General features: G+C 55.9%; 8 protein-coding genes across 8 annotated transcripts; 1 reads left to right on the top strand and 7 right to left on the bottom strand.

The window, feature by feature from the left end:
- Window positions 1-12: 12 nt before the first annotated feature.
- HETIRDRAFT_454918 (uncharacterized protein) lies at window positions 13-2,506 on the bottom strand (the record flags this gene model as incomplete). Its single annotated transcript, XM_009552940.1, has 3 exons — window positions 13-532; window positions 612-925; window positions 977-2,506. 3 exons carry the CDS (start codon window positions 2,504-2,506, stop codon window positions 13-15), a joined length of 2,364 nt encoding a protein of 787 aa, XP_009551235.1.
- Window positions 2,507-4,041: 1,535 nt separating this feature from the next.
- HETIRDRAFT_105813 (uncharacterized protein) lies at window positions 4,042-5,184 on the top strand (the record flags this gene model as incomplete). Its single annotated transcript, XM_009552939.1, has 4 exons — window positions 4,042-4,085; window positions 4,145-4,478; window positions 4,521-5,066; window positions 5,161-5,184. 4 exons carry the CDS (start codon window positions 4,042-4,044, stop codon window positions 5,182-5,184), a joined length of 948 nt encoding a protein of 315 aa, XP_009551234.1.
- Window positions 5,185-5,977: 793 nt separating this feature from the next.
- HETIRDRAFT_328004 (uncharacterized protein) lies at window positions 5,978-6,751 on the bottom strand (the record flags this gene model as incomplete). Its single annotated transcript, XM_009552938.1, has 6 exons — window positions 5,978-6,037; window positions 6,096-6,230; window positions 6,281-6,298; window positions 6,355-6,435; window positions 6,476-6,491; window positions 6,525-6,751. The coding sequence occupies 6 exons, from the start codon at window positions 6,749-6,751 to the stop codon at window positions 5,978-5,980; spliced, it is 537 nt and encodes a 178-aa protein (XP_009551233.1).
- Window positions 6,752-7,654: 903 nt separating this feature from the next.
- HETIRDRAFT_174386 (uncharacterized protein) lies at window positions 7,655-11,439 on the bottom strand (the record flags this gene model as incomplete). Its single annotated transcript, XM_009552937.1, has 4 exons — window positions 7,655-7,836; window positions 7,918-8,052; window positions 8,113-8,559; window positions 11,421-11,439. The coding sequence occupies 4 exons, from the start codon at window positions 11,437-11,439 to the stop codon at window positions 7,655-7,657; spliced, it is 783 nt and encodes a 260-aa protein (XP_009551232.1).
- A 1,420-nt stretch (window positions 11,440-12,859) lies between these two features.
- On the bottom strand, window positions 12,860-16,549 carry HETIRDRAFT_53130 (Metallo peptidase M28; the record flags this gene model as incomplete). The annotated part of the gene is made up of 16 exons (XM_009552872.1): window positions 12,860-13,212; window positions 13,292-13,463; window positions 13,526-13,696; window positions 13,771-14,010; window positions 14,076-14,786; window positions 14,849-14,884; window positions 14,941-14,982; window positions 15,047-15,095; window positions 15,196-15,252; window positions 15,321-15,399; window positions 15,481-15,506; window positions 15,569-15,641; window positions 15,710-15,951; window positions 16,020-16,277; window positions 16,357-16,381; window positions 16,447-16,549. The coding sequence occupies 16 exons, from the start codon at window positions 16,547-16,549 to the stop codon at window positions 12,860-12,862; spliced, it is 2,637 nt and encodes an 878-aa protein (XP_009551167.1).
- Window positions 16,550-17,672: 1,123 nt separating this feature from the next.
- Window positions 17,673-19,550, bottom strand: HETIRDRAFT_105809 (MFS monocarboxylate transporter; the record flags this gene model as incomplete). The annotated part of the gene is made up of 10 exons (XM_009552936.1): window positions 17,673-17,753; window positions 17,824-17,941; window positions 18,001-18,058; window positions 18,123-18,315; window positions 18,383-18,444; window positions 18,501-18,535; window positions 18,599-18,836; window positions 18,901-19,067; window positions 19,133-19,351; window positions 19,408-19,550. 10 exons carry the CDS (start codon window positions 19,548-19,550, stop codon window positions 17,673-17,675), a joined length of 1,314 nt encoding a protein of 437 aa, XP_009551231.1.
- Window positions 19,551-20,289: 739 nt separating this feature from the next.
- HETIRDRAFT_460734 (uncharacterized protein) lies at window positions 20,290-24,292 on the bottom strand (the record flags this gene model as incomplete). The annotated part of the gene is made up of 15 exons (XM_009552935.1): window positions 20,290-20,614; window positions 20,682-21,392; window positions 21,460-21,483; window positions 21,539-21,675; window positions 21,735-21,970; window positions 22,034-22,151; window positions 22,210-22,369; window positions 22,427-22,495; window positions 22,547-22,701; window positions 22,775-23,128; window positions 23,187-23,567; window positions 23,618-23,701; window positions 23,969-24,048; window positions 24,106-24,111; window positions 24,184-24,292. 15 exons carry the CDS (start codon window positions 24,290-24,292, stop codon window positions 20,542-20,544), a joined length of 2,697 nt encoding a protein of 898 aa, XP_009551230.1. The 3' UTR covers window positions 20,290-20,541.
- Window positions 24,293-24,904: 612 nt separating this feature from the next.
- HETIRDRAFT_480393 (uncharacterized protein) lies at window positions 24,905-27,301 on the bottom strand. The gene is made up of 4 exons (XM_009552934.1): window positions 27,084-27,301; window positions 26,968-27,018; window positions 26,748-26,808; window positions 24,905-26,696 (listed from the first exon to the last, which is right to left on the bottom strand). Exons 1-4 carry the CDS (start codon window positions 27,268-27,270, stop codon window positions 25,178-25,180), a joined length of 1,818 nt encoding a protein of 605 aa, XP_009551229.1. The 5' UTR covers window positions 27,271-27,301; the 3' UTR covers window positions 24,905-25,177.
- Window positions 27,302-27,337: the final 36 nt, after the last annotated feature.

Below are 27,337 nucleotides of genomic sequence, written 5' to 3'. Positions count from 1 at the left end.
ACGGAGGGAGGGTCACTTAGCTTGTGGGGCGTCCGTCCGGGCTTCGTCCGGCGCAGGGAACAACGTGCAGTGCGGACCAGACACAGCACGCCGCTCACTGAGTCGGGAGAGGTCCGGTTGGCCGTCTTGGTGTGTAGTCGTCGTCGTGCGTGAGTGCGGATCGTTGTGCGTGCGGATCGTCGTGCGTGCGGATCGTCGTGCGTAGCGGTCGTGTATGCGTGCGTGCGTATCGTCGTGCGTGCGTGCGTGCGTGTGTAACAGTCGTGTATGCGTGCGTATCGTCGTCGTGCGTGCGTGTGAATCATCGTCGTCGTGCGTGCGGATCGTCGTCGTTGTCGTCGTCGTCGAGATACTGACGGGGAAAGACAAAGTTAGGTACATAGATGAACACTCACCTGGACACGCCGAAGCCGTGTCCCCGCCACCCCGTCTCCCAACAACAGGTCCCTCCCGGCCGAAGGTACTGCCACCGAAAGACACGATTTTGAAGAACCCGACTTCGCCTTGATATCGATCCGAACCGAACCTAGATCTGCAGGGGAAAAAAAAGGTTAACACCGCCCTCCCCATCCACACCACCTCCCCCTCTGTCCCCCGATGCCCCCCTTTACAATGCCCTCAACCTCTTCACCAGACGCGCTCCAATAGACGAAGACTCTTCTTCATCGGCATCCCTACGCCTCTTGCCAGAGACACGCGAGCTTGAGACGACTTCTTGAGACATGGTGGTCACAGGGCCTTGCGGAACGGCTGCAGTAACTTTCGTCGCCAAAGATAACTTAGCTTTCTTCGCTGCCGAAGCTTGACCTGAGAGCTTGCGCTTCTTCGAAGAGACTTCCTGGACGTCATCTGCTACCCAACGCCTCTTGAGTTGGCTGCGCTTCGAGCGCGAGACGGTGGGCTGAGGCTCTGCGACAGAAGGAGACTTCAGGATGGTCAGCGCAAGCTCAACGTTGCTGATAGTCATTGAACGTACCTCGGGGATCGTGGGCATGGTCCGCGCCCTCGACTCGGCGGCGGAGACGGCCTTGGTTCTGGTTCTGGTCATCTCCGTCTCCGATTTCACCTTGGTAAACACCTGTCTCGCCTTTGCTGCCCCCCTCGATGCTGTGCTAGCCTTGGAACCGGCCGTCGTCGCCTTGTCCTTGGATCCGCTGGACATGCTGTGGATCTTCGCCCGGATATCTCTAGACATTGACCGTGTGACCCTCTGCATCACCTGAGGGATGATCGGGGACTTGCGCGGCTGGTTTGAAACCTCAGTCGACGGAGACTGGCGTTCAGGCGTGTCGACGATGACCCATTCTTCTTCGTCTTTGGTATCATTGGTTTCTTCCTCCGAGTGTCCTCTGACGCCGTCCGCGACGTTTTCCTCCGTGACATGGAAATGCTGCGCAGGATCAAGCTGGCTTTCGGATGATGCGCCGACGCGCTGGTGAGACTGTAGAGAGGGAGAGGCCGACGAGCAAGAATACTCTGACAATGACGACGGGCAGGAATACTCCGACAACGGCGAGAATGGCTCGTCCTTCTGCTCATCGATAGATCGCTTGGGAGTGTGCTCGGGCGTCCCTTCGAGGTCATCTTCGGGCGCTTCCGTGGGCGCTTCTGCGAACGCCTCCGTGGGTGCTTCGGGCGTCTCGTGTGCCGCATCGAGCATCTGCAGCACCATCTCCTCCTCCTCTGCCTCCCTCATCGCGTTCACTTCCTCTCGTCGTTTCTGCTCCTCGTCTCGCTGGGCCTTTTCTTCGGCCTTCTTCGCTCTCTCCGCGGCCATGGCAGCCTTGTACGAGCCCACAGGCCACAACTGCAAACCACTGGGGGGTTGGTTGCTTGCGAAGATATTGCCGCTGGAGCGTTCTGCAGGCGGCACCGAGGCCCTAGGCGGCTTCATCATGGTGGGTCGACGCGACATGAAGTTAATCTCGTCCTCCTCTTCCTCAGACGAGTCGGAGTCGTATTCAGGGGCGCCGAACTTGGGGGGGCTGGGCATGGCCATGATGCGTGCGGCCCTGAGCGCGCCGATCTCGAGCTCTGAGAGCCCGGGGTGGTCTTCGGAACTGATCAAGCGCTTCTTGCTGCGCGTCTTGGGGGTGGGTGGGGCCATGGGGGTGCGCGGGGCCTCCGGCATCTGCAGCTGGTCGAGCGCGAAGCGGACCGTCTTCTTGCGCTGCGGCGTGTCGGGGACGATCTGGTGGCGGACTTCGATGCTGACCATGCTGTCTTCGAGCTTGGGGTAGCATGGGGTGAGGGAGCTGCGGGCGTTGAGCTTCCAAACTGGGAGAGCGGTCAGCGTCGGGAGGGGAAGGGAGGGCGTGGCGAGGAGCGGCGCGGGCGCGGGGGACTTACGGGTCGGGACGTCGACTTGGGGCGGGAGTCTGAGTATGCCTTTGTCGATGCCCTTGGGTTTGGGTTTGTTGGTTCCGTTGGGAGCGGTGGGATCGATGCTTGACGCGGGGCCAGCCACGACAGACATGAATCCAGAGTGTTTCAACGGGGAAGACATGGTGGTAGATGGTGTGTGGGATGGTGTGGGATGGTAGAGTGTGGTAGAAGGCGATGATAACAGAAGGTGATAGAAAGGCGTGTGTAGAAAGATGGTAAGAAAGTGCAGAGATGGTAGTGGTCGAAAGGATCGTTCTCTGGTCGAGAGAGAGCGGGCGGGGGCAGGAATATAGGCCCGTATATCGATTTCGACTTGCTTATGCCAGCCTGGTCGCTTTGGGAGGGTCGTCAGTCGTCGGTCCCCTCGGCTTGGAGAGTGTCTCAGCGTCCCGGGCCCGTTGGTCATCGTCGTCTCCCAACGATATCCGCCATCTCTTTCTCGTTTCTTGTAAATGTTCAATGGTCCCGTTGGCGCTCATCTCTTCCTGTCACAGACGTGACCCCATCTCACGAGGAGGGACGCAAAAAAAACCCAATATATACTGCCATTGGTGGTGGCGTCATGGGCTCATCGGTGAGCGCGTTCATGTCTCGACCAATCGTCTTTCCAACTCGACTCAGCGTCTGTTCGACTCGACTCATTATCTTTCCATGTCGACCACTCGTCTTTGCAACTGGGCCACTCGCCTTTTCAATTCGACCGTTCTTTTGTTTCTGACCAGACGTTTTCTCGACCAACCCAGCATCTTTCAAAATATGACTGGTCAGGGACTTGACTGGCGGGTCAAGTCAGATTATCCAACGATTTCGACTCATGCACAGGTACGAAGGTCTAAGGAGAGCAGGGGATGGATACTCGAGCTGACCGCTTAAATCAATAGTATCGTTTCTGTCGTTGAAGTGAGGGTGATGTTTAGTCTGTGGACTATCATCGTATCCATATCCTGCGATCGAGTGTGCTTTTCATGGAGTGCTTCGAGTCTGCTGCATCTTGTTCATTGCCCTGTGTTGTTCTGCGCGGCCTTGAGGACAGCGACTATCTGTTGGACTGCACGCATTACAAGATGCAGCAACCTCGCAGAGCGGTAGTATTCACGGGTAGGCGCCAGCGTCAGAGAATCTAAAGGCTCAGGGGAACTTTCAAGGTATTTAATTGTTGGTCTTTCTCTGTTCTTAGATGAGATATCGTTGTATTCTGCTCTTGTAGGACAACACGGGCCTTGTCCAGCTATGCCGGCGTCTATCTGCATAGTGAGCATATCATCAAGAGGGATCTCTTGTTGTTGTGTTGTTCATCACGCATATGTTTCGTATCGGCTATCTATAGGGCCTTCAGTGATAAGGGAACGCGGATAGATGGAACGATAGAGCCCGTCGACCTTGTAGTGGCCTTAGCTTCACGTGGCCCAGGAGGTCTATATAAAGTTGCTTCGCCGCAGGTTTCAGCCTCGTCATCTCACTCCTTCGACACGCCGCTCTAGTCAATCACTCGAATATTCGGTATTGTCATTTGAGTCACGTATCAATACTGGCAACTCGCTAACTTTGATAAATGCGTTCATACGGACTTGAGCAAACTGGGAGGAGCCTTCTTTGACGGAAGCACCAAGTATCTGGGCACTTGTTTACAACGCCGGCCTGAAATAGAACTCGCCGATGTTTCTGCCCCGGACATCTCCCCAGAAGTATCAGGGCCATATGTAGATCATTCTCCGCCGTCACTTGCCTAGCTCTTGACCCTGCCTACTCTCTTGTCCAGGCTCACGCGCAGCAAAAAGCGTAAGCTTTCTGAAGAGGCAGACATCCCACCATCGAAGCATAGCAGGCTGCTTCAACTTCAACGCAATCCTCACTTGGACTCCTCGAGTTCGTGGCGCTCGAAACCAGATCCGACCGTGGCCTCCCCCTTCCCCTCGCTTCCAACCGAGATCATCATCATGATATATTCCTATATTCCCGACTGCGTGCCCACTGTATCCCTCGCCTTGACATGCCGTCGACACTGGCAGATAAGCCGACCCTTCATTAAATCCCGCGTCGAAGAGGCGTCCAGCTGGGCTGGTGATCGCATCATCTGTCTGGGTCACTACTGCGTCCCTTGCGACACCCCGCCTTCTCTGAAGCTGACGAAATAGGAGGAGGCTTCGCTGATCGTTCTAGATGATATTGAATTCGAGGACGAGGACGAGGACGATGACACCGACGACGGAAGAACTCCTCATATTTCGCTATACGAATATGCGGAAGAGTTCAAGAACGAGAGCGAATTTGACCTTCGTTATGAACTCAGACGGACCCTGTTGAGAGGATCGTGGACAGATGAGACCGACTGCTCACTCTTTGATATTCTCGCTGACGACCTTGCATATTGGACGCCGGAATCATCGATGGACCAGCTGATCCTCCGCAATTTAACCACAGGTGAATATGTAAACGGCAAGGCTTTCGAGAGGACCAAGAGCCTCTGGCTTGAGCGGAATCCTGACTCAGATCTAGCTGAGTATTTCTCGGACTACGATTTCGGCCAGATCGTTGTCATGCGCACGAGTTGGTCTGCTCAGGGCTCCACTGCGATGAGGTATACCGGGGATCTGCATCGAGGAATATGGGCCGGCCATCGATTTAAGATCGTAACGGCGAAAGAGATGCAGAAGGATAAGAAGAAGCGGGGGTGGAAGGACGTGAGCCAGGAGATCTTGTTGCAATATGGGACGCTGAGGGATAGATGGTGGGCCTCTACATGTGAAATCAGTGTTTCCCTTTCGCGAGTCTTAGGAGTTTTGCTACGCTCCACAATAAAATGCGTTCACATTCACCTTACCTGTCATGAACCGTGATCAATCCATAACGTCCCAGACAGCTTGGTAGACAGCTGTGAAGTCTCCACTGCATGGGCACATCGAGCGCACGATAAATAAATATACAGAAGGAGTGTGCGCACGAGAAGAGATCGATGGCACCACTGAAGCCTCCAGGCATCAGGTTCCGCGAAATTGTTAGCTAACTGTCCATTAGATCACAAGAGTATAAAGTGGTTTCTCACGCCCTTCCGTTCAATGGCGTGCATTCAATCTAACAAAGCGCCGACGGAGAATGGGTCATCAGCGGTGCCATGGTTATTATTAGGGAATGTACTGTCTAGATGGGCGTAGGCGTCGCCTTCAGTGGTGCCCTTGAGGTTTGAATATGCATGCAATGATATCAGCTAGGTTGACGTAGGTAGTGTAGACCGTCAGGAGCTATCGATCGCGCCGTCTGAGCTAGCAATCTGCAGAGCATGTTCGTTCTTTCGGCATATAATAGTTGAGAGTCCGCGTCCAAAGGACAAGTACATGATATAATTCTGAACGTACAAACAACACCACAGATCCTATTCCGTATAGGTGGAGCTAGAAGATTACCCTATGCAGAAGAGGAGAATGGAAGACTCTCGCAGTCATACAAACAGCTGAGCGCACAGAATAGCAAAGGATAACTTTTGACATATACGGTACCTAGCCGAGTTGGATATACAGCTTGCGCTGGAGACATTGGACACGGGTAGCTGTCGCAGGAAAGCAAGACAGAGTATTGAGCTTACCAACGATAAACATTAATTGCATTTTTCATCCCGGATCTCCCACATGCTCACCATCCCGCCACCGGCCCAACCCTGAACAACTTCCCGTCAGCCATGCATGCGAAAAAAACGTTGACCATAAGAAACGCACTCGCTGCTGACAGTCGTTGGGAAACCCAAGGTCCGCGGCCATACTGGCCAGGTGGCCAGTAGTGGTCCAGCACATCCTGAACTCATCATCCTCGGACTTTTGCCCTCTCAGTGATGCCTCTACGAGCTGCACACCCTTGTTAATATATGCTGAGAAGCACGGCAGGCATTTGTACGTACGCGAACACCCGAGCGGACGCATCCCTGCAACACAGAGCGAAGGATGAGTGCGGGTCGTCCATACAAGGCGAATTCCTTACTTTGTCCCAGGGCCCACCCCAGCTCGTCATGCACTGCGGTTCGTCGAAACCAACTCGCCAGTACCCCCAGATTCCATCACGCTACCCCTGAGCATAACAAAAACCGCCTCCCGTCAATGACTGTGGGACCGAAGCTGCTGAAGCCGATAATTAGAGGGTCCGGCACTCACCAGGTCCTATCAGGCTTCTCCAGAGTTCGCCCATGAATCTGTTGCACCATCCCGATGCACGCCTGGTACCAGTCCGAACCAGGCGGCACGTTCCACAGCCGCGCCTTGTACTCCATCGTGCCGTACGCACTGCAAGACGGCGAAACGCGCACCGGCTGATCCCAGTATGGCCTATGCGCCTCGCGTTCATGGTCCCACTGCTGTCGCTCGCGTTCATGCTCCTGCATCTCTCGCTTCCACAGTTCGAGGTACAGAAGGCGCGTCGAGAGCGCAATCAAGAGAATGTATAGGAAAAATTGAAGGATGTAGCGCGCAGTGGACTTGGGCGACGACCTTGCACTGTCGGGCAAGGTGCAAGAGATGCTGGATCGTTCGTCGTGTTTCGATGGGACAGTGCCAGTGTCATCAATGCTTCACGATCATATAGTGGATAGGCATCGACTCAGTTTGTTTACTCACGTATGCTCGGGCAATGGATCATAGGGGCATAATTCCACTTTCAGAAGATGTCAGATATGTCATAGTCTTGAAGAGTCATAAAGGTCAGAGACAGGTCGACACTGCCTATTCCCAATAGCGAGGAACTCGGTGCGTACAGCTGTATAGGGTCGTTCAGGCCTGATCCTCCTTTATGGACTCGTACGCGAAGTTTGAATCTGAACCTGTACCGCCAATGCCGAGTAACTATGGACGACTATACTTAGCGCAACCTTGCGTGTTTGCTAGCATGGAGGCAGTCAGGAAGCGCTCATCATCGTTCTTATTTTGCGCACAGAATATAATACAAACCGTATGAATGGCCGACATAAACCGCATTTGCGAAGACACGGTCGACAAATATACCTCCGATACTGGCGTGAACATTTCAAGCGAGTTCAAAGGGATCGAATCTCTTGATGATGCATTCGCTTTGGTCAAGCAAGAGAAGGCGAAGTTCGAGACGTACCGAAAGCAGTATGAGCTCGTTCAAAGCGTCTTCATGGTACAACAGTTGACGGGGTCATACAATGCATTTGAGAGCTAGAAACGGGGGATAAATGCAGAATACAATTGAGATCAAGAAATCAAGGCACAAAGCGTCCAAAGCACAATTCCACAAGAACAGGCGCACGCACTCGCGCGCCGCTCGCTCATCGTGCGCGAGCACGGCACCCAAACAGGCTCAGCCCCGCGCCGACCGCGCCCCCGATGGCCGCGCCCGTGCCAGGCGGCAGCCGCGGCCTCATCGCTGCAGACTGCAGGTGCGCAAACCAGCTGCGAGAAGCAACCGTAGCGCCGTAGAAGCGTCGCTGCGCCCATGCCGCCGCCGACCCTTATGATCGAGCGCGATGAGACGTCAGCGTTCATCCACATGAAAAGGACGAGGCGCGGGAGTCTGTGTGGGCGCGCGCACCTTTGACAGGGCCGTAGGGCCCGAACCCGAAGAGGTTCAAGAGCGGGCGCAGGAACCAGCTCTCCGGGATGAGCGCGCCCACGGCGGCGAAGAGCAGTGTCTCGAGCAATACAGGATGCTGCTCCGCGAGATCACCTGCATCGACAACAAGGATTCAGAACGCACATGGGCATGACCAGGAACGCGAAGGCGCACCAGTGATAACGACCAGGCGCTTAACGTGCGGAAGGATCCGATCGTGCAGGTCTTCGCGGATGCGCTCGGCAGGCAGCCCGTACGCCTCTGCAACGTGCACGAGAACCTCCTCGACCCGCTGCAAAACGTCGTCTACCATCTCCACGCGACGCTCGTGGCTCGGGGCTTTGTCAGGTGGCGGGAACTCGTCCTGGATCTGTTGCGCAATGGTCGCGAGGACGCGCGCGAGCTCCTCCCCAAAGTCACTCATACCCAAGTCGTGGAGGCGCGTGGTGCCCTCGGCGAGGCGGTCGAGCGACTCACGAAACTCCGCGACCTTGGCCTGGACGGGTGCTTCGTACTCGGCATTCACGCGGTCGAGCAAACCGGTGGCGTATTTTTTGAGCACGTTGCCCATGCTTTTCGCACGCTCAAAGAAATCATTCGGGATGTTGGAGGTGTAGATATCTGCCATGCGATTGATTGATATATGGCGATTAACACGGCTGAAGGACTATAAATCGCGGTGAATCGTACCTCGATATCCTCCGAACATGCTCGAGATGACTGTGATTGAGGGAAAATATTAAGCCACGAGGCGACGTACTGGAGAAGTACTACATAGAATCATTACCGTCGAAAACAGGGAACATCCCGGAGCCTGGGATGGTCGATGGCTGAAATGGGAGCTGAATGGCATTCGCGGCATTTGGAGAGAAGACAAGTGATGCAACAAGGATGGAGGGTGCAACGCACCCCAGGAGAGAGAAACGCATCGAGGGTGGTGGAGGAGCGAAAGGAAGAAAGATGCAGCATTGACGAAGACTTCTTTTATAACGGCAAGAGGGCACGAGGCCTAGGATTGACGGCATCTCTTCACAGAACTGACGTGGCGACGGGCACCTTGACCATAGATATATCGAGATACACGTTCTCCGGTCACGTCGCCGCGTCCTCTCCTCACCCCTGTCTTGGTTCTCTGCTTGATCCACTCTACGCGCACGACGACGGCAAACCCTCCGACTGATCCGATCCGCATCGTGTCCACTCACGAGTCCAGCCGCTTGAACGGCGCCCTTGCTGCCTACTTCTACGGATATAACATCCACTCATGCACGCGCATCCGTTTAGATTACGCGGAATGGTCGAGCCTCTAACACCGACAATACTGCCGTCTCAATGATCACTTGTCCCCATCGTGGTGGATCCCACAGCCGTGTCCTATCCTTCGTGGCGTTGTATGGGATGCAAGATAACGACATACCTTGACTCACCCCGAGGCGGGCATATACTCGCTATGAGCGGAGGCACAATGGTAATCGAGAAAACAGGCCATCACATCGTTCGCCATGCTGCAAAGTGAGCTGGGTGACTGAGTCGGTGCTTTCAGGGGAGACTACACAAGCCACAATGGCTCTCGTCGCGGGTAGATCATGAAGATGCGGTTCACCAAAAAATGTAGCAGTCAAGAAATACAGCAAGCGGACACGTGCGCAAGTCCTTGACTATCATGGTCGGAGATTGAAAACACCTCCTGGCGGCTCTCGGCTTGCTAAGTATCCAAGTTCGGCCGTCATCGATCTACAACTTCGCAGGCTTGCGGGCCGTCCGTCTCTTCTGCTCGTCTCGCTCACTCCTCATACCTGCTTCATCGCCCGATGCACTCATGGGGGAGAGCCCATTTCCCGTCCTATATGCCCCTGCTATCACGCCTCCACAAACAGCACCAGGTCGCTGAAGCTGCAGTTCACGCGGCGTATCCCACGTCTTGAGGCGCTAATCCTATGGATCACAATAGATGCACCTCGCCCGGCTTGGGCCGACGCGCTGTACGACATCATGCGTGCCGTTCGATTAGAGTTGGCGACGCATAGAAACAAGATATAACGCGAGTTTGGACCTATAAAGGTGTCTCACAACGATCTCCAACCCAGATATTGAACGGTACCGATCAGCCATTGGCACCATCGGGGTCAGAGCCAGCGATCTGCAAAGTGTGTGCCAACATGGAAAAACAAAGAGAGTTTACTTCCAAACGTGCGTATGCTTTATGGTACAACTGAAAACAGATAAACAAGCGATGATCGATGAGCAGCAAACAATACCGTAAAGGAATTGCAGGCCATAGGCGATCCAAAAGGGTGATTTCGTCTTGATAGGAGGAGGCAGCCTGGTGTATTCATTCACCTCTTGTTCAAACGTCACCATGATCAAAAAAATTGACGTATTCGAACAGCACATCCCAGAGCTACAAGAAAAGCAAAAAAAAAAGGAGTGAATGAGGCAAAAAAAATCAGAGCACAAAACATGCAAAGCACGATTCCACACGAAAAGGCGTACGCACAAGCGTGCCGCTCGCTCATTGTCCGTGCGCAAGGCATTCAAATAGGCCCAGTCCCGCGCCAATGGCACCCCCGAGGATTGCGCCCACGCCTAACGACAACCCCTCGCCCGTCGCCACGGACTGCAGGTGCGCGAACCAGCTGCCTTCAGGGACCGTGGCGCCGAAGAACACCCGCTGCGCCCACGCCACTGCTGACCCTGACGATCGAGCGCGAGACATTAGCTTTCCGGCACACGAGAAAGCAGAGGCGCAGTGGTTTAGGTGGGTGCGCGCACCTCTCAATGGGCCGAAGGGCCCGAATCCGAAGATATCTAGGAGCGAGCGCAGGATCCAGCTATTGGGGATGAGCGCACCCACGGCGGCGAAGAGGAGGATCCTGAGCAAGGAAGAGTGCTGCTCCGCGAGGTCGCCTGTGTCAGCGGCACGGACTCAGAACGCGCAAGGTAAAGCAAGAATAGCGGACGCGCACCGATGATAACGACCACGCGCTTGACGTGTGGAAGAATATGATCATGCAGGTATTTGCGAATGCGCTCGGCAGGCAGCCCGTGCGCCTCTGTAACGCGCACGAGGGCCTCCTCCACGCGCTGTAAAACGTCGTCCACCATCTCCACGCGGCGCTCGTGGCCTGGGGCCTGGTCAGGCGGCGGGAACGCGGCCTGAATCTGTTGCGCAATGATCGCGAGGACGCGTGCGATCTCCTCCCCAAGGTCACCCATACCCAAGTCGTGGAGGCGCGTGGTGCCCTCGGCGAGGCGGTCGAGCGACTCACGAAACTCTGCGACCTTGGCCTGGACGGGTGCTTCGTACTCGGCATTCACGCGGTCGAGCAAACCGGAGGCGTATTTTTTGAGCACGTTGCCCATGCTTTTCGCACGCTCAAAGAAATCATTCGGGATGTTGGAGGTGTAGATATCTGCCATGCGATTGATTGATATATGGCGATTAACACGGCTGAAGGACTATAAATCGCGGTGAATCGTACCTTGATATCCTCCGAACATGCTCGAGATGACTGTGATGGAGGGCAAATATTAAGCCACGAGGCGACGTACTGGAGAAGCACTACATAGAATCATTGCCGCCGAAAACAGGGAACGCCCCTGGGATGGACGGTGGCTGGAATGAGAGTTGAATGGCATTTGCGGTATTTGGAGAGAAGACAAGTGATGCAACAAGGGTGGGGGGTGCAGCGCACCCCAGGAAAGAGAAACACATTGAGATAGGAAGAGGGTGGGGGTCAAGCGAAAGGATGGAGGACGCAGCATCGACGAGGGCGTCTTTGATAACAGCAAGAAGGGAAGGCACTAGGTAGAATTGACAGCATCTCTTCACACGCATAGATGGACGCCTCGACCATGGACGTATCAAGACACCGTCTCCCATCTCGATTCTCTGCTCCATCCACTCTGCGCACGGCTCAACAGCCAACGTCCCGTGCGCACGATGGCAACGACGCCGCCCAAAACTCATCCGCATCATGTCCACCCACGAGTCTAGCAGCCGCTTGAACAATGCCACCGTGCCGCCTGCTTCTCCGGATACATCGTCAACTCCTGCGCACCCACAAGGCTTACCTTTCGCGAGGCCTCTAGATGGTCGATGGATCCCACCGCGACACGTTTCGCAGCAATTCCGCAGCCGAATTTTGGCTTTCATCGGGTTGTATACGATGCAAAATAAACAACATACTTATCGTGTGTACTGGTACGGCCTCTGGGAGTCCTGTGGGTCGTGTCGTGGTGCAAAGGGCGCCCAGGTGGCATCAGGCTTTTGACTATGTCCCGGTAAAATGTGCGTCATCATCAAATCAGAAAAAGAACGAAGCTTTCCTGATGCAGCGGATAGGACAAACGACCGAGTGGCCTTGACTCACCTCGAGGGCGCGCATATAGTCGCTATGAGCGTAAGCTGGCAAATGGGTAATCGAAGGAAAAGGCCAATAATTTGCCACCTCTAACCGCTCACCACGCTGCAGTGAGCTCGATGGCTGACTTGGCGCTTTCAGAGAACGATTGTCTCTGCTTTTTGAATGGCGGTTCGCTAAGAGATGTAGCAGTCAAGAACTACATACAGCAACCTGGACGCTGGCAAAGAAGTCATGACGTGCGGCAGCGTGCGGCGCAGGCCTTTAGATTGCGATGATCGGATATTTGAAAACACGGCCGCTGTACGCCGTCGCCGACCGTGCCGATGGGGATGGCATCGACGGAAGGACAGGTCAAAGAAGACCCAGCGAGGGTAAACTTGGATCTGTCTCCTCCCATACCAGCATATAGGCACCCCGACCCCTCGCCTTCCTGGAAACGATGCCTGACAGCCATCGCGGCCGCCTCTTCACACAGCCATCCCGCAATTCGAATTGATTGTCCAGATTCACTCTACAAACTCTAGCAATGTCCCCGCTCTCTCGCCCACACGCGCTCACACGACGACAACGCCCCCAACCGACCCGATCAACATCGTATCCACCTTCCCCCCCGTGTACGCGTCCACCCACCCATCCAGCCGCTCGAACAGCGCCATCGACGGCCCGCCCTCCGCCTTCGCCCCGCGCTTCCCGGGCCACATCGTCCGCTCCTGCACGCCCACAAAGTTCACCCGCAGCGCAGCGCGCGCGCGCGCGTCGCCTTCGCCCGGCGGGATCCGCACGACGAGGTCGACGGCCCACGTGTCTACGCCGTAGAACGACGCCTCCTTGATGTGGTGCCGCGCGCGCTCGTCCGGCGGCGCGTCGTCAAGCGTCCACCGCAGCACGTGCGCATCGAACGCCACCACTAAACACAACCGAGCCGAAGCGACATCGTCAGCCGCCCGTATCGCGCATGCCCGCGCCGCGAAACACAAAACACGCACCCGTCCAGATCAAGCCTGGGTGGTCGATCTTGAGCGTGAGGCTCCGCGTCCCCGCCGCCTCGTCTATCCGATCGTTCACAGCCGCGACCGAGAACGCCTCCCGCCCGCCCTCAGCAAACGGCGACACGTACCCCGGCTCCGCAGGCAGCGCCACCTTGTATGGCGACATGAACTGTACACAACCACAAAGACCCTCAGCGCGACCCGGGCGATTAGGGAAAACAGAGTGCGTACCGCCGAGAACGGATACAGGACGTCCCAGTCCCCGTTCCAGTCGTGCATCTCTTCTTGCACCGCCACCGCCCCCGGCGCACCGAACTCCTCCGCGATGTCCCGCACGAGCGCCTCGAATCCCGGCGCGCCGTCCGCAGCGCCGACGTGGAGGACGCGCTCCTGCGTCGTCACCTGTCTCCGACAACACAACACATCAGCATGTCCACAACTAGGCCCACTGCAGGCCCGACAACGAACGCGCTCACGTTCTCCAGGCTGAGCACGAACAGCCGCCGCTGGTGCAGCGCGTCGAACGGCTCGCGCATCGCAAACACCGCCGCCGTGGCCGCGCTTAGACCGACGAGCGCGAGCACCGCGCGGCGCAGCGCACGGGGGCCGTACCGATGCGCAAACGGGAGCGCAAGCGGCAGCGTGTACGCGCCCGTGATGGCGACGAGCGACGCGATGATATGTTCCGCGGGCGCCTCGCGCCCTGTCCTGCCTGCCTGCGCACGCGCGTGTCTCAGCACACAACCACGGACGATGGGGACAAATGAAGGAAAGGACGCACTAGGGGAACGAACACGTCGAGCACCGTGCAGATGAGCTGCGTGCCCGTCAGGAGCGGCATCGTCTGGCCCAGCGCGTACGTCCACAGCGACACGGGCCCCGTGCTGCGCCTGAACGCGGCGTCCAGGAGCAGCGCGCCGAGGAGCGGGAGCGCGGAAAGCGCGAACATGACCGCGGAGCCGATCCCGACCAGCTGGATCGCGAACGCGAGCAGCGACTGGAGCACGAGCAGCGCGGTCAGCATCGTGCGCTCGTGCAGGCGTGGCGCCGCGATGAGCTGCGTCGCGAGCGCGCCGGCGAGCGCCGCGGGCCCGTACAGCGCGAGCGCGGACAGCTCGACGGCGTACCAGCTCATCCCGCGCCCGAGCGCGCGCTCCATGACGAGCGCGAGCGCGTTCGCGCCGACCAGCGCGCCGCCGATCGCGAGGGCCCACGCGCCGATGCCGCGCGCGTTCTGGCGCACCGAGTCGACGAGCTCCTTGCGCCCGGAGCCGAGCGCGGGGTTGCGGTACGTAACCATGACGAATTGGTAGGCGGAGACGAAGAGGAGGGCGTAGAGCGCGCGCGCGGTCGTGTACGAGTACATGAAGAAGAAGCCCAGGTGCGAGAAGAAGACGGTGGAGGGGCGGGTGTAGCCGGCGTCGAGAGACGGGAGCGGCGAGTCTGCGGAAGAGAGGTATTCTAGAATAGCGAGGACGTTGTCGGCCATGTGCTGAAGGAAAGGTCAGTCCTTATGGATGCCCCATCCAACGTAAATAGAAAGACAGAGCGTACCTGGGCTACGCCAGGTTGTAGGTGCTCTACGGTATCCTGATAACCTAGTCAATCTACGGCGTAATGAGACGTCAAACGACCTGTGTGCGTACTTTACGCGTGTGGTACATGTAGCTGTTCCCTACGACTGCCATCTGAAAGGACCATGAACCACTCACTCGTCTCGGTGATAGAGTCAAAGAAACGAGAAACACTCACATCGAGACCGGTGACGTTCAGGTAGAGCTCGAACTGTCTGAAATCAGTGCTGCGAAACGCGACGCAGACCGCGCGTGTGTCAATACGGCGGCACATCACAACGCGCCCATGTTGAAAACAAGGGAGCGAGAACCTCAATTCGCACTTACTCGGACATAATCACACCAGAGCTAAACACCTCGTTAGCGACGACCGTGCCAAACGGTCTAGCCCGATGCAATAGATATCAGCAAGCCCGCTCGACGCATCACCGTGAGAGTGAAGTACGACGCACCTCGGGGCTTTGGAATACGCCTGGATCATCTGTTCCGAGGTGGCCTGGAAGAGCAGCTCGGGGCCGACGGTCCCGGCCGCTGCGATGCGGCATCAGGGAGGCGCGCGAGCTGCACGGTAAGCTTCTGCTCCTCTAGCGATCGTAACGAGGGAGGACGGACCTTCGAGGTTGATGAACGCCCGGACGCTATGGCGAACAATCGATTATGTGTTGGGTGAGAGAAGTTCCTGTCGGTGATCGAGACTCACGTAGACGCGATGGGATGCTGCGTAGAGAAGAGATGCGAGGCGTCCTGCAGCGACTCCTCCGCGTTATTGAACACTTGCGGCCAATCGCTCATTCAGCAAAAACAAAGTAGGATAGTTCGCCGACGCTGAAGGTGCACGCACAGAATATGATCGCGTGCTGCGGCTCCCAGTCGGGCGTATGCGTGAGGACACGCATGCAGTCGAGCATGACGCCGACGGAGAGTGCGTCGTCCGCGGCGCCGGGACTGGGGAGGGTGCTGTCGAGGTGGGCGTTGACGAGGACGGCATGTGCTTTGCCCTCGGGGGTGCCGTTCGAGATGCGCACGATGATGTTGGTGAGGTTGACGTAGGTCTTGTAGAGGCGCTTGCCCATCATGTCGAAGCTGGAGGAGGCGCATGAGTTTGGCAGGGTAGGTCGCGAGTACGCGGAAGGGAGAGAGAGGAGACGCACCGATGGCTCCCGCTTCCCTGCTGCCTCCACACTTCGCATTCCAAACGGCGTGCTGGTGCGCCCGGCTGCTCGCGCGCTCGGTTCACCACCTCCTCGCACTCGCGCTTGATCGCGTGCGCCTGGTCGGTGAGCCATTGGTCTGCGAGCGCGTGCTCTTTTGTGCCGACGGTGCGGAAGCCAATGTCTTCAGAGAGATGACGGATGTGGGATAAGATCTGCGCCTCGGAGAGCTGCGGGAGGTGAGAAACGGGGTCGACGCTGCGGGTTCCCAATGTGGGGGCAATGTCCGACGCCGGTCAATGCGGTGAGAAATTCAGAAAGAGCCATGGGCGCGCACAGCTGTGTCACGGGCTCTGGGAGAGCTGAAAGCGGGTCACGGGTCAGAAGAGCGCGTCCATTCTCGACCAGGGTAAATATTGAGACTGACCGTAATGGCGTTGTATGGCGAACCAGGGTGCGACGATCAGCAGTGGTGAGAGGACGAGGAGCGAGCGCACAGGTCCCCACCGATGGAGATGTGGGGCGCTCATGGTCGATCGTGAGCGATGGAGGAAGTCTGGAGACGACTGGGTCTGGTAGGGTCGAGGTCGGTGTCGATGTTGAGGTCGTGGTGAGGGACGGCCTCGCGGACGGGTTGGGTGCGGAGCAGGCCATCGCTGGCGACGTTTCCGTCGCCGTCCTCCGTCTCCGCGCCGGTCGCAGGCGCTCGCCCTGGCCCCTAACCTTAGACAAGGTACTTCGACTTCACACGAAGAGAGACATTTTTATCCTCTCAAGAGCCAGGACCTGCTTTCGCTTCGAACGCATATGTCGGTAGGTTGACTCTGCTGAGGATGGCCACTATCCGGCCCTGGGAGGAACTGACACTTTTCGAAACCTGACTACTTCCCCTCCACCCTGCGGTTATGAGACTCTCGCAGACTCTCGCCCACTTTCTAGCGCTGACTTCGTTAGCAGGTGGTCGTTCACACTGTATCCGAATTGCTGAGCGCTTAGGCCCTCACTAGCTACATTCGAAATAGACGCTCGCGCGTCCCATCTCGATGTTTTCACTCCAGACATCCACCTTCTTGTAAGCCTCCAATCAATGTCTCAATACGTGACCAGCGTTCAAGGTAGGTACGACAGTTTTAAACCAATGCAGCCACTTATCAAACAATGGTAAGTATGGATCGTGCGCTCCAGATGCATCGTCTATACCTCCCCGCTTCTCTCACGCTGAGTCGCTGACCGTGCGCCACGCTCGACAAACAGCACGACGGCGTCGCGCGTTGTCCGGGCGCCACTCAAAACGATGCGCGCAAGAGCCCGTACTACGCAACTTACCTACGAAAGCCCTATTTGTGTGAGATGCTGACAACATACTCGGACCTTACCAGGGCGGGCACCCGCACACGGCGAGCGTCGGAAGCCATCGTCTTTTCGTATGCGCGCGACTACGCGCTCTCTGAGCGCCGGACTTGTACCGGCCCGTACGACTCCTGACGGTCTTGCACTCCATTTACACGCTGTCTCGGCTCGTAAATTCGCTCGACACATTGCTTGGCATTGTCCACAACAGTGTGCTGAAACATCTCCGCGATCAAAATTCCCAGAGGGTCCATAAACCGAGATGGGGCGCTCAAAACGCCACGACAGAACACGGACGCAGTATCATATGATCTGCGTCCCCTTGCGCCTCACCAGCATCTGGCGAGACACCGCGAGAACAGCGGTGCCAGCGAGCACTGTGACCTGCATACCGCGACGAGTCAGGTCAGCATAAAAACCAACGTGAACGGGTGAGGGAAGGAAAGGCCCTCACTCCACTGAATATGATCGTTCGAGACCATGTAAACGCATCGCCGAGGAGAGCGCCGTCGATGGGCGTTCCGGTCAACGAGCCTACGGCAGCCAGAGCAAAAGCGAACCCCATGCGCAAGCTGTATCTCAAGACCCAGATATCAATCAAGCGAGCCCAGAGTACACTTAAACCCCTCACCCTATCTCTCCTTCATGGCGCGCATGTGAGGCTATAGCGGCCGTGATGACCGACAAGACTGCCGTGGCCACACTTCTGTCAAACCGAAGCAACAACGCAGAAAAAGAAAGCGCCACACGTACACCCTCCTGAGAAGAACCCCGATAGGATTGCGAAGACGACGATCCCCGCAACGGTCGTGATCCCAAACAAAGCGAACGTGATCGCACCGCAGCAAAGACCGCACGCCAGCAGGATGTTGTACGTCCCGTATCTGTGGACGAACAGATTCGGGAGGACGCGTCCGGGGATCGAGGACGCATTCAGGATCGCCAGCTATTGTTACAAAAAAGGAGATTGAATGATGGTCTTGTCAACTCGACTCGGAAGAGAGAGCCTTTACGGTATAGAACGCGATCTTGGGGTCTACGCCGTGAGTTATGGCGAATAGCTGAACGTAGAACACTAGGGAAATGTCATAGGAATCGCGTCCGGACATGTTAAAAGTGAAAAGCACGAACACGGGTAAAACACGCCCCAGAGACATATGAATGCGCTGTTTACAAACACCCCATCGTCACTCCAACGCTCGTTTCATCGCGTCGATGCAGATACGTACCCAAGTGTCAGCAACATATAAGGCCCATCCGTCAAAAACGATCCAATATCCAGCTTTGGATGGTCATGCCCGCTAGCGGCTTTCGACGCGACTCGGTCGCTCATGAGACAATTAGCCAAAGCCAGCAGGCCAAGCACGATCAATGCCGTCGCGCGGGTGCTCCACGCGAACCCTACGTTGTCCACGTTCAAAAGCTGGTTGAGCATGATAGGAAACACGATTCCGCCAACGGAGGAGCCTATAAGAGGAAAATAATTGAGACATGAGACCGTGATAGGAAGAGCAGCCATCTCGAAGGGTACCGGTAAATACGATGCCCATAGCCATCGCGCGGTGAGTACGCCAGTGATGCGACTGGATCGCGAGGCACGGTATGTATATCAGTCCAGCACCGAGGCCCATCCCAATACCTTGCGAAAGGAAGATCTGATAATACTCGTCCGGGTGCGCGATAGAAAGCATGAATAGACTTTTTCAAACACACATCATGAGCACCGATCCCAGTTCGCCGACGGAGCCAGAAATAAGACGCACGAAAACACGTAGATAAACGAGCCCGCCAACACGGTCTGGCGGAAGTATCCCAGATCGACGAGTTTACCGGCAAACAGGCCCGTCGCGGTGAGCAGGAAGAGCTGGGTCGAGCCTATCCAGCTGGTACGCGAGGCCGACGCGACGTGCGACCGGGTGTAAAAGTCTTGATAAACACCAAACGCGTTGGTGTACCCAAACGTGGACATCATCGCGAGCCACCTGTCCGGTCCTAGAATCCCAATGGGACATGCTCTGAAGAACGCACGTATACGCACCCTCCTGCAACAGCGCACCACGCCTTGATTCCACCCTCCACAGTATCATCTGGTCCGTCCTTCTCCGAGCTGTCCCCCTGGTTCTGTGACGTGGCTTCTGGCGCAGCTACCAAAGTACCGCTCGAGCTCTTAGAGAAAAGCATGACGGAACTTGAGAAGAATTGTCGAGTGAAAGAGGTGAATCCCCAGCAAGTCGATGCTGAGAGCGTGAGGTTACCGAGCAATCATGACTTATGGACATTTACGCGCGCGCTTCCAAGCTTCAACCGGCATCTACAGAATCATCCATCTGACGAATGTATGTAAGGCCGAGCTGCCCAGATGGATATCATGGACCCACTTGAGGAAAGATTTCTAGAATCCTTCCATGAAAATTTCGACGAGGTCGCATCCCGGATGGAAGACATAGTGACAGTGACGGTGGGCGCGACACTGACCATCATCCAGTGGACGTCCAAACTCAGCTTTCCTTTCTCCACAGTCAGCTATGAGCTCCATGTCCACACATCTTGTTGGCTACTCTGTGATGGAGATGATACAGGCCAGGGCTCGTCAGTTCTCAGGGTCTTTCTATGCCATGCGAGCCGTCAGCTTTGGCGACGTACGCGTTTCATACCCCAGTGCTCCACCGGAGTAGGCGTCCGATTTGTTAGACGCCACGAAGCAAGTCCAGGTGCGTCGCAATCAGCAAGTCCCCATCCCCGCCGCCGGCCGCCGGCCAGATATTTGGATGGCCCGGATGAACCGAGGAGATGGCTAGAGCAACGGCCTTCCATTTTCTGCAGCTTTCCGCTCTCCAGCTCCAGGAAGGCGTTATTTATATACGTTTAGTCCCCAAGTCTCACCACGAGCGACTTGTAATACCACCGGCCCGTTATGCGCGAGGTAGATGCTGTTCTTCACAATTTCTCCCTGGCCTCCAAGTTCTATACCGACGACATTCAAGCTGGCTGTATTGTCTAGAGGACAAGTCTATACGAACCGGTTATGATATTACAGTCTACGTGCGCCCAAGCGACTATCGCACTCTACAAACAACATGAGGGATCGGATAGAATAGAACACGATGTACCAAAATCTATATTGGGTCCAGTATCAGTATGCCTTTTCGACGAACGACGTGGGGGGGGTTCTCTACGGCTCTTGGGCGCCGGGGCCTTCCTGCCCTTGGTGGTGATTTTGCAAGTACATATCCCAATCGTCCAGCCTGAGCTCAGCATCAGCGACTCGCGACCCTCCGGGGGAAGAAACCCGACACGAGAAAGAGCACTCACCCGAAACTGGACGGCATAGGGTCCCACATAGAGGACATCTCCCCTTCCACGGGCACCATACCCTGGATTCCAGGGCCAGGCCAGGATCCGAGGGTGGAAGGATCCAGCACCGGATACGTGTACTCGCCCGGCAGGGGCGCAGCATGGAGGATGTCCATGTTGGAAGAAGGGGCGGAGGGATGCAGAGGGTAAGCCTCGGAGGACGCAAATCTCAGCGAGCCTGGCACTGGCAGCGAACTTATTGTGAGCGCGTTTGTCAGCTCGGTTTCCAGACTTGCAAAGTCGTGCATCGGAGTGGGAAGCGAGTGCTGTGGGGGTGCAAGGCCGTCCCATGCGGTGCCCGCCGTCAGAAGCGAAGGGGCGGGCCGGAGCCCGGCGATGTTGAACATTTGGTTTGGCAGAAGAAGGTCTGTGGACTGGAAGGCGGCGGGGACAGTTTGTCGGCCACTGTCGACAGACTGAATTGCGGAAGGAGAGAACTTGAAGGTCGACGGCACCGTCAAACCCGTCCACATCCTTGTCCCATTCTGCTGAGGCGGATTCGATCCCGAATGCATCGTGGTCGCTTGAAAAGTGGGAACTTTGGCTCCAGAACCCAAGAACAGCGGGGCCTGCCTCGAGAGCGCGTCACTGTCGACTACCTCTCGCTCTTTCCCCGATAAGGCGAAGGATTTTGGCAGCACATCGGAAACGATATCAACCAGGATGTCTCTACGTCCGAAACGGACAATTATCAGTGTGATCAAATCAGACACTTGTACCGAAACGGTGCACGTACCGTAGCCTACCCGTAAGATGCCATCTGTGGACAAGAAGTGAGGATAATCAATAACTTATTGAACATCAAGGATACTCACCTCCCCTCCGCCTCCGTGAGGATTTCGACACATGGATAAATCACCTTGATCTCTTCCGCAGCGTCTATCGACGAACCGTAGCGCTTCATGGCACAGATGCTAACCCACAGAGCAATCGCCGAAAGAAATGCCGCATGCTATTGTTTCGCCAAGGTCAGAGGCGCCCAGCCGACCATTGTCCAAAAACAAGCCGAACCTGTGCGAATGGTGGCGTTGCCGCCCCGCTCTGTTTCTCTCGAGCTACGGTGATCACACGTATACATGACTTTGCCGCATTAGTACAGACCGCAAGGGACGAAAGCGAAAGAGGCGTCGGGGGTACGGGGGCAGAGAAAAACGGCCGGTGAATTAGGATCTTGAGGATGTAGAACTCGCAGTATAGGACCGCGGACTGCACCGAGTAGTCACCCTCGGGTGCAATCTCCCAACGCACTGTCAAGCGGGAGATTTGCAAAATGTAAGCGGTTAGGAACCAGAAAGACCGAAGGAACATACAATACTCGGGGATAGAGTTTAGCCACTTGTTCAGTTCGGCATCAAGTTTGGAAACAACGCGTTGTTCCCATTCCGGCCCTTGGAAGCCAAGCATTGCTTTTGATTTTCCCGTCGCGTACTGTTTCATGCTTCAGGTTGGGAATTTTCAATAGCCAGTCGTAACGGCGCAGGCTTACGATGGTTCGAATCGCACAAGACTGGACTTGTGCCAACTTCATCATCATGATGAAAAATGTCACTGCACAAGGCTTCCCCTGTGGCTGCTTGAAAGCCTGCGCGGGATCCGATGGACACCAATACTCGTCGTCGCACTCTATGGGAGGGTCGACATCATATCTGCGGCAGATCAGAACATGTCAATAGCACCTAGACGCGTTGGACCTTTCCGCTCACTCTTCTTCCTGTATGGCACACGGCCGACCAAAAACAAAGCTCATCATCACGTCTATGGAAAGGAGGACCCTACAAGAGACGTTAGGTAGGAAGCAAATGGAAATGTGCGTAGCAGTGTACCAGAAGGCTCTTTTCCACAGCTCATCTTGGACTGTAGGCTGCGGCTTGTAGAATCTTTTCCTGTGCGCTCCCACGTCCACAGCCAATCTAAGCCCCACACCAGCCGTGATCCAACAAGCCTGCGTCGGGGAGCCCCAAAGGTACACGACCGCAACCTTGCATACCGTCGGAGTCAGATTGGCATGTCCCCCGTGCGACTACCCACACGCTTTATTGAGGAATACTCACAGCGTGCATCTGCAGATCGTACAAGGTCGCCGTTCCTTGCCCCCAGACCGGGGACACCTCAACCTGCGAGTACCACTTGTGCCCTGCGGAATGCCAGTCACTCATCCCCTCGAGCAGCACTCTCGGGTCATCTGAGAATTTCGCTCCGACAGCACAAACCAGAAGCAAGACTCGAGCGAACCCGTCGTTCTGATGATGTAAACCATCCGCGACAGATCGATCAAACGTGGGACGGTGGAAGAGAGGCGCAAGGAGGTTCGTGTGCTTGAAGTACAGTGCTACGAGATCTGAAAGAAGATCAGGTGCGGGAAAGTCATATTTTTTCAATCTGACTTCTGGGCCAACGTGTTCCCACTAATGCTCATGTGGATCAATGCTGCACACGGATAACGATGACGAGGTGATGGCGTACTGGGAACGGCTTCCAAAAGTCGGCCCTCAGTCGGAATGAGAAACTATTGCTCCCTTTCTGCTCCGCCGAGTACTCTGACCTGGCCTCTACAGCTTGCTTAACCAAGTTTGCCTCGCTAGATTTACCCAACCAAGCAGTGTAGTAGTGCTGGATGGAAAGGTGTTGGAGCTTGGCCTCTAGCGCAGGTAATCTGTATTGATAGTCGTCGTCGCTGGGCTCGGGCTCTTCCGGGGTCGTCGCCACGCTGGGTCGGTCTTGCGTCAAGGGAGCACAGGTAGATAGCTGGGGGTAGGCAGGTTGAGCCACGGCAGCCATGCCTTCCGCATTGGTGCGACTCTCGGGAAGCAGCAGGCCTTCGTGAATGTCCACATCGGGCAACGCCTGCCTCTCGTCAGTGTGTCAAGCAGAGACGACAAGCTGAACAGACGGACCTTCCGCAGAAATCCCTCGATGGTCTTGATACGATTCTCGAGGTGATTAACATATGCCTGGGAGTTCCTTGGTATTCGCTGTTTCTACTTGTGGAAGAAAGAATTAGCATAGTTTCGAGCCTTGTGCAGGTATGATGTACCAAAAATTAAGGTCAATTCAGGGCAAATTCAGGGAGCACACGGTAATGATGTAGCAGTCAAAAAGGGAAGCGGCGACGTCATAGCCAAGCTCGCTTCGCAAGCGAAGTGCGTGAAAGAACATGCACTTCCTCTGCCAAGTTCCATGTCGCACATACAAGATTGACCAGCGCGAAGAGAAAGCGCCTCATCCACAAATCCGACCCGACGTACCTTCACATACAAAAACGTGCACTCCGCGTCGGCGAGCTCGCAGTTCGAGCACCGACTTCCAGGGCCGGCCAAAGCGCTGCCTGCATAAGAACATCAACATGAAAACACAACGGAAAATTATACAAACATGCGCCTACAACGAGCTGGGAGATGGAGAAGTCAAGCCTGTATATCAGGGGGCGGTGCTTTACCGGAAAGGCATGGTAGAAACGAACCTTTCTGCTGCCTGCACCGGTCGCACGCCCGTTTCGCCTGCTGGCGCTTTGCCTCCTTTCTCGCCTTTCTGGACGATGGGCCGCTCGGGCGCTCGTCTGGAGAGGACATGGTATGAGTAAGAGAGGTGCAGCTGCAGTTTATTATAGAAAGGGGGAGGACTCGCAGCCTGACCGGCACATGCTGACGCGGCCAGATCGCAGATCGGCCCTCCGCGTAAGCCCCGTTACAAATCAAATCCCTCCCACCAGTCTCCCACTACCCTCCCTCACGTGCCCGATTCTTCCGAACGTCATCCCATCGCACAGAAAAATCGATATTTTCCTAGACACATACGTCCCAGTGGTCACTTTGTGTCTTCGCATCATGTCTTCCACCTCGTTTACAACCACCAAAAGCTGACCGAAGCGCCGGACGCACTGCCTTCCACGTAACTTGGCTTTACCATGTTCAATCCGGCATGAACTCCGTCTCCGGACTCATAGCAGTCGTCCCGCCGTCCTGCTATGGCCTCAGATCTGACTCAGACAGTCGAGTCAGTGGCGAGTCTCGTTCGGAACCTCGGCTTGTAAAACACTTTGCATAACCTCTGCAGCGCCGCTTCGCCCGCTTTCGCTCGCTGCGGCGTGCCGCCGGCGGTATCTCATAACATATGATCGCCGTGACACAATCAACGACCTGCGATAGCAAGGACGCCTTAAAAAATTCAAGACTCTTGAACATACACAGCACAAGCATTGATCGATGAGTGGTGATTGCATTCGTCAGAACCAAAGAAAACAGATGAGCAACGACATGACAGGTGAATAATGTATGGAAGTAGTGCGAGTGAGCAGAACGTAATCATGAGCGAGGTTAGTGTGCGGTGGGATAAGACGTAGACGGAGATGATGTGGGGGAGTGCCCGGGGTGCATAAGACGTGTATGACAAGACACAATAGGATAAGCGACGATACTTTTCATGTCTGAAATTCGAACAGGAGGCCGCCCAACGACTTAGAATCCACCCATGCCTCCCATGCCTCCCATACCACCCATACCGCCCATACCACCAGCAGGAGGCTTGTCTTCCTCGCCATCCACGATGCTCGCCTCGCTCGTCGTCAACAAGCTCGCCACACCCGCCGCATCCACCAGCGCCGTCCGCACAACCTTCAAGGGGTCAACAATACCCGCCTTGATCATATCAACGTACTCGCCCTTGCTCGCGTCATATCCCCAAGCGAACTTGTCAGGAGAGCCGTACTGCGATGTGAGCGTGCCGATGATGACGCTCGACTCCTCGCCAGCATTGTTCATGATCGTCCGCGCAGGGTAGCTGAGCGCACGACGGATGATTGAAACACCAAGGTCCTGGTCGAAGTTCGCGGTAGGGATGGGCTTGACATCAGGGTTCGACGAAGTCGAGGAGACGGAAGACTGGTTGGGGGAGCCAGGGGAGGAAGAAGCGAGTGCAAGGGAAGCCTTGAGGAGCGCAACACCGCCACCGGGAAGGATACCCTCCTCAACGGCAGCACGGGTGGCGTTGAGCGCGTCGTCATAGCGGTCCTTCTTCTCCCCGACCTCGACCTCCGACGCACCACCAACCTTGATGACGGCAACACCACCGCTGAGTTTAGCCAACCGCTCCTGCAACTTGGTGCGATCGAACTCGCTGGTCGTGGGATCCGCAATGATGGAACGGATCTGCTCGCAGCGTGCCTGGATGGAATCCTTGCTGCCCTCTCCGTTCAGAACAATGGTGTCTTCCTTCGTGATCGTGACTGAGCCAGTCGAGCCCAGGAGGTCAGGGGTTGCACGCTCGAGCTTGATATCAAGCTCGTCAGTGAAGACAGTACCACCGGTGAGGATGGCGAGATCGCCCAAGATGCTCTTGCGGTTGTCACCGAAGCCTGGGGCCTTCACTGCGGCAACCTGGAGCTGACCGCGGAGCTTGTTAAGGATACACGCAGCAAGGGCTTCGCCGTCAACATCCTCAGCAATGATAAGCAGTGGGCGGCGAGCCTGAGCAGCAGCCTCGAGCGAAGGAAGGATGTCCTGGAGCAGGGAGATCTTCTTCTCCGACAACAAAATCAACGGCTTCTCGAACTCGACCTTCTGGGCCTTCACGTCCGTGACGAAATAAGGCGAAATGAAACCCCGGTCGAAGCGCATGCCCTCAGTGATCTCGATCTCGTCCTCGATCGTCCGGCCCTCCTTGACGGTGATCACTCCCTCCTTCCCTACTTTCTCCATAGCTTGTGCAATTAAGTTGCCGACGTGAACATCACCATTGGCAGAGATAGTGGCGACCTGGGCGATCTCAGCTGTGGTGGTAATCGTCTTGGTGTTCTTGGAGAGAAACTCGACAACACGCTCGACAGCAGCTTGCGACCCACGACGAAGGTCCATGGGATTGCACCCCGCGGCGACGTTCTTGACACCCTCAGCGTAGATTGCCCGAGCGAGGACAGTAGCTGTAGTTGTGCCATCACCAGCAACCTCGTTAGTCTTTTGTGCAACATCTTGAACAAGGCTACATATATAGATTTAGACACAGGAAAGCAAAATATCAAGAAACACATACCGTGCACCCAGGTTCTCAAACTTGTCCTTCAAAGTGATGGCTTTGGCGACAGTGACACCATCTATTAGCACGAAGGAGTCAGCAGAGCGTACATATACCTATTGATGCGCCAAAAGAAAGTGCTCATGAAGGAGAGGATCACGCCCAGCAGCGTGCTCCCCAGCAAAAATAGACGCCGCAAACCAGCAAAGAATCAGTAACATAGTAAGCAAGAACTGACCTTTTGTGATTTTTGGACCACCGAACGACTGCTCGATGATGACATTCCGTCCTGCCGTCCCACCACGTCAGCACACATTCGTTATGACACATCAGCTCCAAGAGACGAGTACACACCCTTAGGCCCAAGCGTAACGCTGACAGCGTTCGCCAGCACATCAACACCTTTGAGAATGCTCGCACGGCCCTCATTGGAAAACTTAATTTCCTTATGGGCACCACGGGTGAGCGAAGGCGTTGAGCGCGAAGCCTTGGCCGCGGCGCGACGAAGAGCACGAGAAGACGTGTTGGAGATGGAGTGCATCGTAGGCAAGAGAAGAAGGAAGAAGAGTAGAGGAAACGAAGAGAGGAGAGGAGAAGGATGAGGAAGG

The sequence above is a fragment of the Heterobasidion irregulare genome, assembly GCF_000320585.1.
Source record: "Heterobasidion irregulare TC 32-1 unplaced genomic scaffold scaffold_11, whole genome shotgun sequence".
Taxonomy (NCBI): domain Eukaryota; kingdom Fungi; phylum Basidiomycota; class Agaricomycetes; order Russulales; family Bondarzewiaceae; genus Heterobasidion; species Heterobasidion irregulare.
This window is presented reverse-complemented; position numbering and strand designations above follow the sequence as displayed.